Consider the following 14,342-nt stretch of genomic DNA (forward strand, 5'->3'; position numbering starts at 1 on the left):
GCCTGCATCACCATGTGGTCTCTGGTGCCAACATGTTTCCCCTCCCAATGATCCTGTCAGGGGGTAGGACTATCTTTGGGGGTTCTAATGGTAAGGAGCAGAAGAGCAAAGGGCAGAGAAAATCAGAATATGAAAAACAAAATATAAATGGAAATAAAACAAACGAAGCGTCGGCATATGTTTCTGCACTCAAGGAAAACTTTCGAGCAATTTTTGTGACACTAAGAATTTTTCTTCTCGTCTTCTGCTGAGTCGATAGAGGGAGGAGTGGGCACTCGATTCAACGTCATCGATATGACGTCATGGGTTTCACGCCAGACCAATAGCAGCCCGTTAAGGCTCACTCTCACGCTCACATATTCTGCGTCTTGAAAGTGAACCTGTTTGCGAAACCGGTGGGTTGGCGGTTTGTTATTTTGGATGCACTCACACATGCGTAGTCCTTATAGTTTCTGAATACAAACAGTGAATATATGTATATATATACTATATATATATATATATATATATATATATATATATATTATATATTATATATAATATAAATACACAATTACGCATGTATACACAAATACAAATATGTATATATATATGTACCCATTACAGATATATATATATATATATATATATATATATATATATATATGTATATATATACATATATATGATGTAAATATATATATATATATATATATATATATATATATACACCTATATATGCACATTCTATACACATCTCTTTAAGACAAAACTGATTTGCTGTATCATCTTTAATGCCTCTCATGCTAATTGGAGAGTAATATTCAACCAAAAATGGTGAAAGGTATTTTCTAGAAAGGAGAGGTTTACAAATAGTTTCCAACTATGATGATGGAAGTTATCATAGGCGGATATTTTCTTCTTCCCTACAAATTAGATCAATAAGGATACAACTTCTGATATATGTTGGAAGTTTTTGTTATATCCTGAAATGATTAAATTCTTATTTTTATAACATTTCAATAAAGTTAAATTCATGGCTTTTCAAACCTTCTAGTAGAGTTTAGTAGCTGTTAAATGAGATAGAAAGTGTAACATGAAAAACTTGCAAACATCAGTTTTTTTCTGAATTCGTACTGACAACATCAGCAAGCGATGAATAAGATCTATATTTTTGCAACCATTCTCTTTATTTCAGATAGAATATTTCATACAACCAGGATTCTTTTAACCACATTTCCCAAAATGTATTGTGACAAATAAAAAAATGGTTATTAAATAAGAGCAAGAATAGATCGTGTTTCCCAGGTTCGCCATGAACGATGGACGAATCATCTGCCCTGAGGGTTCAAGCGTCGGGGCTTCCCGCGAACGGTAAAAATACCGAACGCGGCTGTGAGGTATAAAGGACTGTGAACTTGGCAGACAGCATTCACTCCTCACGAGGCAAGAAGAAGAATCAGTTCTCATACGAATCCTCTCATACGAATCCTATAAACAACATGAAGGTGAGTTACAGAGTTTATCTCTTCATATTTTTATTTCTCTTGATGATAATTGGCTATTAGAGTTTCGTATATATCTATGAAGTTTCTCTGACTACTCAAAAATTATAAGTAACTAAAATAATTTTACAGAGTGGAATGTTCATTTAGATAATAGATAGAGATCTCAAAGATTTGCCTAATTTTATTCCCTTTCATTTCAGGGACTATTAATCGTCTGCTGTTTGACAGCTGTTGCATTTGCACAGGATAAAAATGCAGGAAATAAGCGATTCTTTGGAGGATTAAACCAAGGTTTTGGTGGAGGTTTCGGTGGAGTTGATCCAGGATTTGGAGGTGGTTTTGGAGGTGGAATTAACCCAGGCTTTGGAGGAGGATTCGGAGGAGTTTCCAACACCTGCAGACGTTGGTGCCGAACTCCCGAGGGACAGGCATACTGCTGCGAGACCAACAATGAGCCTGACACCATTCCCTTCGTGAAGCCAGGTGTATGCCCTCCCGTTCGCCCTCAGTGCCCACCCGTCAGGAACTTCGCCCCTCCTCAGACATGCTCTAACGACAGCAAGTGCGGAGGTGTCGACAAGTGCTGCTACGACAGGTGTCTTGAGGAGCACGTGTGCAAACCCCCAGTTGGGTCTTCTGGCTTCGGTGGATTCGGTTTTGGAAGATAATTCCTGATCTTCCTTTTAAGAAGCGTTATCACACATTATTAGAAAATAGTATTTTATTTTAGATTTATAAGTACCAAAGACATGAAATTTTAATAAATATTTATTTTAGATACAGCGTTTTTTTACCGAGATATTCGTGCCCAGATGAACATTTAAGAAATGTAAATCTACATCGTTTACATATTTGTTTCTTAATGTATGTACTCTAAGATAAGCTGAAATATTTATGCTTAGCCCACAAAGGAAGGGAACTTTTCCATGAAAGTGAGGACGTATGATTATTTGATGACCTTTACCAGTTGCAATTACTTTGGAAACCGTTTTAATAAAATTACTCCTTTATGTCTGAAATTGATATCTGAGGAAGGAAAAGAAACAATAACTTCAGACTAAATACGTCTCTTTAAATTTTCTTACCAGGTAAAAATTGGTTTCTTCTTAGTAACAGAAAATAAAAGCTAGAATACTGAAAGATAACCATCAATTGAAGAAATTACAATATTGAGACCATATGTGTACTCCCTTATTGCATTCCAAGACGATGATCTCTCCTGTTATAACTAATTCGCAGACAATGTTTATTTCTTTTCTGTTACAAGACACACTAAATTAACAAATCTGCTCAAACGAAAATAAACCAGCCACCAGACATAAAATCTTTTCTCCCAAATTAAAATTGTGTTGTGACTAAACTCTTTTTAACCTGAAGACAGTTGTTGAAGATGTGTATCGTCATAAGAAGTGCCACGAGAACCTCATAGCGCAAAAACTAATTTCCGTGTTAACCAATAGTCATACGAAAATACTTATCAAATTATGCTAGGCCTTATTGCAAATTATAACTCTAAATATGGAGTGAATCTCATGTTTAACTAACAGTATCGACATAAACATTCTCTCTCTCTCTCTCTCTCTCTCTCTCTCCTCTCTCTCTCTCTCTCTCTCTCTCTCTCTCTCTCAGATAATATAACCATACATGGACACAGCCACAAAGGCGAGCGCACTCACACTCACACACACATTCATATTGATATATAAAGACTCAAGGGTGGTTAAATGGTCAGGATTTTTGACATGGTCTATTATGGAAAACTGTTCTTTTTGTACTTCAATTTTGCAATTAAAAGAATGATTTCTGATGTTGGAAAATTCAGGTTGTTTTATTTTCTTTGACCAGTGCGAAAGCTGAAGCCCAAGTGAGAGCAATATGTGACCCTTAACAGCCTTCGAGTTGATGCCACGACGTAAGAGCCCCGGACATCACCAGGGCATGTAAATTTATATATAACGTTGGATCGCATAAAAGGCCTTTTTTAACTATAAAGATCACCTTCAGCCTTTTATGCGATCCAACGTTATATATAAATTTACATGCCCTGGATGTCCGGGCTCTTACGTCGGATCAACTCGAAGGCTGTTAAGGGTCACATATTGCTCTCACTTGGGCTTCAGCTTTCGCACTGGTCAAAGAATAAAACAACCTGAATTTTCCAACATCAGAAATCATTCTTTTAATTGCAAAATTGAAGTACAAAAAGAACAGTTTTCCATAATAGACCATGTCAAAAATCCTGACCATTTAACCACCCTTGAGTCTTTATATATCAAGAAGCTTGTTCCCTCTCTTAACAGTAACACGTCCTCAGCAACTCTGTACCTGGCATAGTTGAAGTCGTTACTTTTAACTTGTCGTAGTTCATTCCATCTTCTCTCCTTACAATGAACGGTTGGTGTTCAAGCAGTCTCTTTTAACCTGTTTTATCATTTTTACTTTGTTCTTTTATGTAATTTTAAGACTTTTTAATTTATGTGAATTCCTGTTTTTTACACTTTTATTGTTTGTTATTATAAATGTGTCTTTATCTTTCACAGACTGATGATGCACAGAGATTTTCATGTGCGAAACGTTTCTCAGAATAAATTTATGCTTTAATCATTGTATCATGGACATCCCCTGGAGGTTTTATATATATATATATATATACTATATATAATATAGGAGAGAGAGAGAGAGAGAGAGAAGAGAGAGGAGAGAGAAGAGAGGAGAGATAGAGAGAGAGAGAGAGAGAGAGAGAAGAGAGAGAGACGAGAGAGAGAGAGAGAGAGGGAGAGAGAGAGGAGAGAGAGAGAGCTAATACCTTTGCTTGAAATATTACGCTTATTACAGTTTCAAAGCTATGCTGTTATAGAAGATATATATATATATATATATATATATATATATATATATATATATATATATATATATATATATATGAATATTATCACATCACAGTGATTCATATAAATCATTCGAGCTACAAATGTCCTTTAATATCATATTCGCTCTACCTCGGAATTGATATATTTTTCATATATGTACCGAGGGGGAATTTTTTAGTTGATAATAATTTCGTACCCCCATGGGATCGAACCACCGTCCAGTAGGACGGGGAACGAAATCAGGATCGGACAGTGACACTACCGAAACGGCTATCAAGAGAGGCTAAAGGTTTATATCGATTCTGACCATTTCAAATCAATGCCGACCTCGTTGTATTTGTAATTAGAATCGATATGGAACCCCTTCCACCATGGTAGCCGATTCGAGCGTTTGACCCATGTAGCCTTATTATGTATGAATATTTATCACATCACCGTGATTCATATAAATCATTCGAGCTACAAATGTCCTTTAATATCTAATTCGCTCTACCTCGGAATTGATATATTTTCATATATGTACCGAGGGGGAATTTTTTAGTTGATAATAATTTCTCTCTCTCTCTCTCTCTCTCTCTCTCTCTCTCTCTCTCTCTCTCTCTCTCTCTCTCTCTCTCTGTATATATATATATATATATATATATATATATATATATATATATATATATAATAAGCATAATATTTTAAGAAAAGGTATTAGCTCTCTCTCTCTCTCTCTCTCTCATATATATATATCATATATATATATATATAATATATATATATATATATATATAGAGGAGAGAGAGAGAGAGAGAGAGAGAGAGAGAGAGAGAGAGAGAGAGAGAGAGAGCTAATACCTTTTCTTAAAATATTATGCTTATTATAGTTTCAAAGCTATATTGCCTGTTATAGAATGATATAGTTTTCATAAAACTCCACCTAAAGGTAAAACTAGGAGCTGCGTTGCATACATTCCTCTTCAAGGAAAAGCTTAAGATATAGTCGCGAAAAAGCTGCCCAATATTGTATAAGAGATTGGTTGTGGATGGTTCTTTCTTTACTTAAACCTGCCTTTAAAGGAATGAAGTTGTCATTCTTTTGTGCGTCCCCAAATCTCCAGGATCATTTAGTCCTTTATGTGTGAATGATCCATTGATACTGGCAACAATTATAGTGATCAATAATTTGATGTGGCGATTTCGATGCCGTTTAAAAAATGATCCTTTCACATTAAAGAAAAAAAACTTAGTCTTGCCATTATTGTGATCAATAATTGATAGGAGATTTCGATGCCGCTTAGATAAGTATCCTATGATTTTTCCTTGCGAATGCCATAGAGTTATGCGAGAAATCTGTGAGAACGGTAAAATTATACCCTAATGTTAATTGCTCTGGCCAATCCGCGATTGATGACACAATATCCACTTCTGGACAGAATCCAATCCCAACTCCCATCTAGGCACAGAGCAAGACAAAAGAAACATTTCTGCAGCAAATTGACTGGAGTGCCTACTTGAGTTCTGGAACTTGTGGTAGCAGCTGTGACGGAAATTTAGAAAGTTTCACTGATTTTCCAATAAATAATGATAAATGAAAAGTAATTTTTATAAACATTATATATGCATATACGTATATATATACAAATTATATATAATATATATTAATATATATATATATTAATAGATATATATTATATATATAATACACACACATACACGTATATGTATATATCATATATCGTATATATATGTATATATAAGTTTATGTAAATTACTTTTTATTTATTGTTATTTATTGAATATATCATATATACGAATATATGCTTATACGTTACGTGTATGCATATATACTATATATTATACTTAATAATATATATATATTATATTTATATATATCTATATATAATATATATATATGTATATATATTATATACATATATATACCATTACCTATGATATTCTAATACGCTTAAAATATATAACTATTATTACACGTACATGTATTGTATTTATTATGATCTTCGTTATATCTATGTATATATAAGTTTATATAAATTACTTTTCATTTATCGTTATTTATTGGAAAAATCAGTGAAACCTTTTAAATTTCCGACACAGCTGCTACCACATGTTCCAGATCTTAAGTAGGTACTCCAGTCAGTCTGCGGCAGAAATGTTTCTTTTTTCTTGCTCTGTGCCTAGATGGAAGTTGGGATTGGATTCTGTCCAGAAGTGGATATTGCGTCATCAGTGTGACGTCATCAACCTGACGTTTGGGTTTTATGCTCGCGGATTGGCCAGAGTCGGAACGCCCTCTGAGGCTTAAAGGGCAAGTAATTCTTATTGCTGGGCAAATTCCAGAGGTTGCTGGAAAGTTTTAGATACACCACTCGCACACATAAACACACACACCTTCGTGTGTTTGGGTCGTTTAGTAATCGTTATTTGTTAAGATTTTTATGTTGATGGAAAAGTTGTGTCTATTCGATCAAGATTAAATTGCTTTGCTTACAAATGTTTTATATTAAAGCTGTAATTCAATTACATCAGTGCTACTTGAGTCCTATAGTGAACTACCTACAAGCTTAAAGAATTGAATGTTTATTACTGATAGACTTCTATTATATACACATTTGTAAAAACTTTTAAAATATATGAACTTTATAGATTCTTATACAAACTTTCCGATAGAATCTTGTATAAACTATATGTCTTTGGCTAAACTGGAAAATGATATTTAATAAAAAAAAAAAAAAAAAAAAAAACAAGGAATTCGCTCGATTACTGTTCATCGATAAAAAACACTTTAATATGTTATCGATATGATTACATTGAATGAAAAAAGATTTTTGCAAAGAAATATGCCCATAACAGTAGCAAAACGGAAAATCATTTCATTCAATATACGGAGGTACTGTCGGGCACAAAAGTCCGTTCCTTTAGCCATCCAGAGACTTTCGAATTCATTGACTATGAAACACCGAAGCAATTGAACAAGTACCTAATGGAAGACTCAACAGATGTCGCACCGTAAGGACATACGGGAACAAGAATGAGGAGTGGGAATTAGGCATTTTTCTTGAGCATACAATAAAGTGGAAGTCGTATCTTAGCTTGTTTACCTTCTCCCACTTCCTCAACAAAGCAAATGGATGTTTTCCTGAACTTAACTCGATGATGGACAGAGGGAAACCAGTTGGCGTCTGAGAGAGAGAGAGAGAGAGAGAGAGAGAGAGAGAGAGAGAGAGAGAGAGAGAGAGAGAGAGAGAGAGAATTAAAAAGGATTTACTTAACATAAGTTTTCAGGTTTATAAGGAATGTCTGTGCAGTTAATACTGTTACAATTATGAAAAGTCAATTTTCGAAGACACCGGATAAAAATTATATTTCTCTCGATCCCGACAGGGGTTTCACTTAGAAATAATTTTGAAGTCTATTTCTTGAAATCTAGATTTAAGAAATTTGTTTATCGGTTCATCTGCTCCTGCAACGTAGATTTGGAAAAAATTTTACTAGAAGTTATATTTCGTTTGACTGCATTTCAAGTTAACATTATAGTTTAGTACCCTTTTATGGTTTTGTGCTTTTTCCGATATATTTAGCTTCAGCTTCGTGTATTTTCAAGGCAGCTGTACATTTTTTAGAATTTTCTGTTCAGAATTGTTTAAATCTGTTCTTTTAATGTGCTTTTTGTAGACGAAACACTGCTTAAATATCTTGGGTATGTTCGCAGGATTTATTCAGTATTTTTTTTTTTTTTTTTTTTTTTTTTTTTTTTTCACTTTCTTAATTCGACAGCGTGGGTTGGTCTCGGTGACGGTCAGCGAGGCAGATACGGTCTTTTGTTCCGCACCGACTTGTACTTTTCCCATCTCGCTATCTCCATGTGGTCCCTACGAATTGATATAATTTAAGTATCTATTTCGTTAATTGGCGGTGAGTTTTTCATTTTAATAATACTTAAGCTTGCACTGTTTGCGTAAAAGTTTTTCCTAGATCTTTAATAAATCGTGATAAAAGTCTAGGATTAATATTTTTCTTTAGTATTAGTATATTTTTTCTTGATCAGATCTTGCCGAGGACCTACGTGTTGGAATTTGGTTTATTACAGTAAGAAATATACAGTAAAACTAAGTTTTCCCATTGTGCATCTAGTTCATCACAACCAATTTTAGCAAGTTTTGTATGAAATGAATGCTTAATTATGAAGTCTTTTCCTTACAAGGACAATAACATAAAAATTGTTGGAGTTAGTGAGTGAACTGGAAGAAAGTTTACTTTAAACAATTTTGTCAAAATAATTAAATGGCTTTAGATATTTTTTAATATATTCAACTTTCTAATGCTCTTTTAACATTTCAGGGAATTATACTTCGATGAATATTGAAGACTGGTTGAAAAAAAGAGAAAACCTATCCCGAGATTCTTCAGAACTTCAATATCCTCAATATCCTATTGTTTTTCTTTTGCTCCACCCCATCGGGGCCGGTGCCCCTGATCGGATAGAGGCGCTCCCAAGGGCTTGCATAGTAGGCGTGTTTGCCTACTGTGCGAGTCCTTGGAGTTTTTTTTATCAGTTGCAGATAACCGTGAGTTTTAACTTGACTATACATGTAATTTTCTAAATTGATAATATAGTCATTTCAGTAGATTAGCGTCGCACTTAATTTTTTGTACATATGCAATGATTTGTATAAATCTGATAGTTTTTTATAAAACTGGACTAAGAGTTCAGGTCTTAACAGTTAACTTGCATTAGTAGCGTTATCTTTATATTTCTTTCTTTATATTAAGGTTTAATTTAGTTTTGTACAAAGTTTTTCCAGTTGCTTTTCATGTTTTACTGGTGACTTTACTCAGAATTGAATGCAATTGTGTGATTAGTTCGTGGAATACTCCTTTTTAATCTGTCACAAAAGCCGAGGCTTTCCTAATAATAGTTTCAAAGTGTGAAAACAGGTTTTGAGGATAAATCATTCATAGAGAGGAATGGCGAGCCATGATTGCCGACGACCTTGGGGATATGGCACCTGGATGATGATGATGACCGATCAATCTGTAACCGTAGATTCATGATTAAGATTCCAGTGTCAGTGTGTATCATCCTGCAATTACCTATTTTTTTAACCACATAAAATTGATCCTGATTGTGAAAGAGTACATAAGATGTTGAATTTTTTTTTCTTTTGTCTTAAGTTTTAATTTGGATCAGTACTGTATATCAAATTGTTATCGAATATAAAGGAAATTGACTTTGACTATATTTTGTAATTTCATCCTGTAGCATTCCGTGTTCTGATAGCTGAGATAAAAAAGAAAAAAACACCCGTTTAGTCCCTTGTACAATGCGGCATTAATATAGGAATTAACTTGGAATCTAGATTAAAAGGCTGCCCTGCAGTAAGTAGTGGGGATTAGAAATGGGAAAACTGAGTTTGATGATTATGTTTGCTTTGGTTGGATTTTTGGTGGTAAGTGACCCGATGTTAGATTAATATTTATAATGCAATTAGTGTAAATGTATACTTGCGCTGCAACTGTAATTTAGGATAAAGGGTGAAAGTGTAAGGTTGGGTTTTTTATTGGCAAAAACTAATGCATTTAAAGTTAACGCTAGTTTTAAATTGCCTAATTGCAATCCAGGACTGCAGCAATTAACGGTCATGTCAACTCAACACGAATTATTAAGGAAAAGACAGTGCAACACTGTATTTAGGATATTTAGGGAAGATAAGCTGTGCTTCCAAGCAGGTGATAACGACAGGAAACCCGAAGGGATCTGGCGATTTAAATTTTACAGATGGGGTGAGCTATTAAACCTAACAAGCGATCGGTGAAGATGGCATACACCACTTTATGTATTAAAGTTTAAAAAGATCAAAGTAAAGTTGCCTGAAAAATTTTTTTAATACTTAATACACCACTGCGCATGGAATTAATTGTCCGTTTAAATGAGACATTACTTTTCATTGAAAACCTAATATTTTGCAATATCCTCCACGCAATATAGATGATCCAAACAGGTTATAGGAGTCCAGAGGGTAATACTTTTATAAAGAATTATACTAGAAGAAAAAAATGAGTGGTCCTGGAATGTTAGTTGGTATTATTAGATAAAGAATGCAGTCTCGTTTGTATATCGCTCCTGCACAGGGGTATCAAAATTGATGACATGAGTGAGCAATACGAAACTCATGAATTTCAAGGCCGTGTCTAATTGATTTCTTCGATAAAATCTCACCAAAGCACCTGGTATGCATCGTATTTGGGATATTGCTTATTGGAAGCCACAGAATAATTGGCAAAAATATGCAGTGATCTCCAAAGAGATTTAAAGGGAAACTTTGGTAAACCTAGCAGGCTCGTAGATAGAGGCTAATAAAACGTCATTACTGAAGGCCTTCCCATCATAGTCGGCGGATTCACGTTCACGCTTTGTAGGGCTAAGGGAACGGAGTTTTGTGCACGATAGTACAAAATATTCTTAAAGGAATGGGTTATTATGCATTCGAGTAGTTTCCAAAATTCAAAAACTTTAAATATCTCTAGCTTCGATAACCAGTCACTCAGTCAGTCTGGTACGTATATTTTGTGAATTTCTTCCACTGTGTGTCGGTCCTTCGTTGATAGCTGAGAAATAGCTAAGAAATAGTCGAAACCAATCAGCACCTGCACCCAATATGTCATATTTTTCTTCACCTGTGTTTAATTGATATACATATACATACGTATATAATGCATTATATATACACATACACTATACATTATATAAACATATATAAATTTTTTTACATATTGTTCAGAAAAGTGTTTATCGACGACGTTTCTAAACGCATATTGTAATAGCAAATGGCCTCTCATAATGTCTCTATAAACAAATATTGGATACGTATTTAAAAATGAATTTTACCCAGACCAAGGCTCTTAAACAGGAAACTACATCAATTAATCTCATTTTAAAACCATACAAATCATGAGATTCATGTGGTCGCATGCGGCAAGACTACAATGGAAATTGATCAAAAATGTCAGATGACGATCCCTTATTATGCCAGTGGAGTGGAATAAAAGGCAAGAGGCATCCCGACTCTCATATATTGCTGACTGCAGTATATATATATATATATATATATATATAATATATATATATATATATATATATATATATATCTATATATATATATATATATATATTATTTACAGAAAATAACAATTTGTCGGAAATTGTATTTTTCATAACTATACAAACCTGAGGTCCTTTAACAATAGGAGGGTACTTAGCGGCAGCTGAACCGGTCGTAAGCTTCGAACAAGGGGGTTCAGTAGTTAAGTACTTGTCCGGCAGTTGGCGGTCAGCTCGATTGCAAGGAGATGAGTCACTTTGCTTTAGGCCCAGGAAACGCAGAGTGAGGGGTGGCATGAGGTGGGGCTATATGTAAAGGACCTCAGGTTTGTATAGTTAGGAAAAATACAATTTCCGACAAATTGTTATTTGTTCCGATACGTATACAAACCTTCGGTCCTTTAACAACAGGAAGGCTCTCTTCTTGGTGGGTGGAATCTGAGTCTTATGAACAGACTGGTATTCGTCCTACCTTGGATTCCCTCCCTGGTCGTAAGAGCAGAGGGAGGGATCCTAGCCTCTGCCCAGCTGATCGGGGTGTGCACTGCAGGATCAGTGGTCAGACTTCTGGACCAGATCTATAAGAGGGAGGCAAGCGTACCTCTTATAAATAGCAAAAGGCAAGAACTAGTTCCTACTTCAAGAACCAAAATGAAGTCATGGGTTTGTCTCTTGTTGGCTTCCACTCCCCCGCCTTGTCGGGGAGTGGTGAATAAACACTCCTATCCCTACTGAAATGGATAGAATGGAACTTGGTTGTGTAGCTTACCTGCATTGGCCTCCTGTTCAGCGTAGTGACGACCGCGGCCCTCTCCCCACAGGTAGAGGAGAAGAACGAAGGAGGAAGAGAAGCCAGTCACACTCTCTTTCACTCGTCCATTCATGCAGTCACACAAGGATGCAATGCTGTTCTGTCCGCTCGGGTGCTGGGTAGACTACACAACTTGTTGAGCAGCCACCACGGGTCCCAAGGAAAAAGTGTCCAAGGATCTGTGGGTGATGTCCCGAAGGTAGAATGAAGTGAAGGTGGTCTGGTTGGCCCAAAACCCTGCCTTCAGGACCTGCACCAGGGAGTAGTTCTTGCGGAACGCAAGGCTTGGACTAATACCTCTGACTTCGTGGGCTCTCGGACGAAGGGTACGGGTGTCGTACTACCAGCTGTGTCGTACGCCCTCCTGATCACCTCTCGCAGCCAGAAAGAAAGAGTGTTCTTGGAAACTTCTTTCTTGGTAACCCCGGTGCTAATGAAGAGGCGTCGACACTCAGGCCTGAGGTGCCGAGTTCTCTTCAGATAGTGCCGTAGCGCCCTCACAGAACAAAGCAGCATCTCATCCACATCATTATCGGTGAAATCCTTCAGAGAGGGGATCGTGAAGGACTCGAACCAGTCGTCAGGGACTGAAGGATTTTGAGTCTTCGCTACGAAGTTCAGGACGAAATTGAGCGTCACGGATCCCCATCCCCTGGAATGCTTGACGTCGAAGGAAAGACCATGAAGAAGTGTCTGACGACTCTCGGAGTGGCTCAAAGGGTCTGCAAGTCAAACTCCTAAGGATGAGAGTCACATCCCACCCCGGGGGCCTGAGTTCCCTGGGTGGGCAAGACCTCTCGAAGCTCTTCATCAGGAGGGAGATCTCGAAAGAAGAGGAGACGACCACACCTCGCAGTTTAAGGACTAGGGCCAGGGCGGCTCTGTATCCTTTAACTGCAGAGACGGAGAGGAGCTTCTCTCGGCGAAGGAAGACGAGGAAATCCGCTACCTGCTGAAGAGTGGCTCTGAGAGGAGAGAGACCCCGTCCACGACACCAACCACAGAAGATGGACCACTCCCCTAGTAGACAGCAGCAGAGGACTGTCTGAGGTATCCAGCCATTTCTGTTGCTGCGCTGCGAGAAAAGCCTCTCGCTCGCATGAGATGGTGGATAACAGCCAGCTGTGAAGACACAGGGACTCGACGGACCGGTGGTACCGTTCTATGTGTGGCTGGCACAGGAGGTTGTGCCAGGGGGGAATCTCTCTCGGCGTTTCGGCAAGCAGAGCCAGCAGGTCCGGGTACCAAACGGCTTGAGGCCATTTGGGTGCCACCAGGATTAACCGAAGGTTCGGGGTGATCAGCGCCCTGCTGATCACTTTGCAAATCAGACAGAACTGGGGAAAGGCATAGACGAAGAGGTTGTCCCACGGATGTTGAAGAGCGTCCTCTGCAGCTACCCATCGGTCCGGCACAACCGAGTTGAAAACCTGGAGTTTTCTGTTGTGCCGTGTGGAGAACACATCCACGACTGTACGCCCCCACAGGTTGAAGAGCCTTTCCACGATGTCTGGATGAAGGGACCATTCGGTTCCTATCACCTGATCCTAACGGCTGACCTTGTCGGCCACCACATTCCTCTTGTCTGGAAAGTAGCGGGCCGACAGCTCTACTGAGTGGGCACCTACAGCGTCAACTGGTGCAGCAGGAGGGACACTAGGCCCCCCTGATTGTTGACATACGCCACTACTGTGGTTTTGTCGCTCATCAACACCACCTTGTGTCCCACCAGACGGTCCTGGAACTCTAGGAGAGCGAGGAATGCTGCCTTGAGCTCCAGGACGTTGATATGAAGGTGCTTGTCTCGATGGTCCCACTCGCCTGCAGTCAGCAACTCCTCCAGGTGTGTGCCCCATCTCTTGGTCGATGCATCTGAGAAAAGCAACATCTCAAGGGGGGGGGGGGGGGGGGGTGAGTGCGAAGAGGCACTCCTCTTACAAGGTCCCCAGTCGTCCAGCCAGGCTAGGTCCTGCCTCACCTCCTCCGTGAGGGACACGGGAAGAAGGGAGGGTCCCTTGCCTTCGTCCCATACATTAAGTCTTGATAAACTGTTTGTGTCATTCATGCCAG

At 37.7% G+C, this 14,342-nt stretch overlaps 1 protein-coding gene across 1 annotated transcript; it reads left to right on the top strand.

The window, feature by feature from the left end:
* The first annotated feature begins 1,333 nt into the window (after positions 1 to 1,333).
* On the top strand, positions 1,334 to 2,265 carry LOC135210797 (hyastatin-like). Its single transcript, XM_064243661.1, has 2 exons — positions 1,334 to 1,487; positions 1,688 to 2,265. The coding sequence occupies exons 1-2, from the start codon at positions 1,482 to 1,484 to the stop codon at positions 2,153 to 2,155; spliced, it is 474 nt and encodes a 157-aa protein (XP_064099731.1). The 5' UTR covers positions 1,334 to 1,481; the 3' UTR covers positions 2,156 to 2,265.
* Positions 2,266 to 14,342: the final 12,077 nt, after the last annotated feature.

Source organism: Macrobrachium nipponense, chromosome 4 (genome assembly GCF_015104395.2).
Source record: "Macrobrachium nipponense isolate FS-2020 chromosome 4, ASM1510439v2, whole genome shotgun sequence".
NCBI lineage: Eukaryota > Metazoa > Arthropoda > Malacostraca > Decapoda > Palaemonidae > Macrobrachium > Macrobrachium nipponense.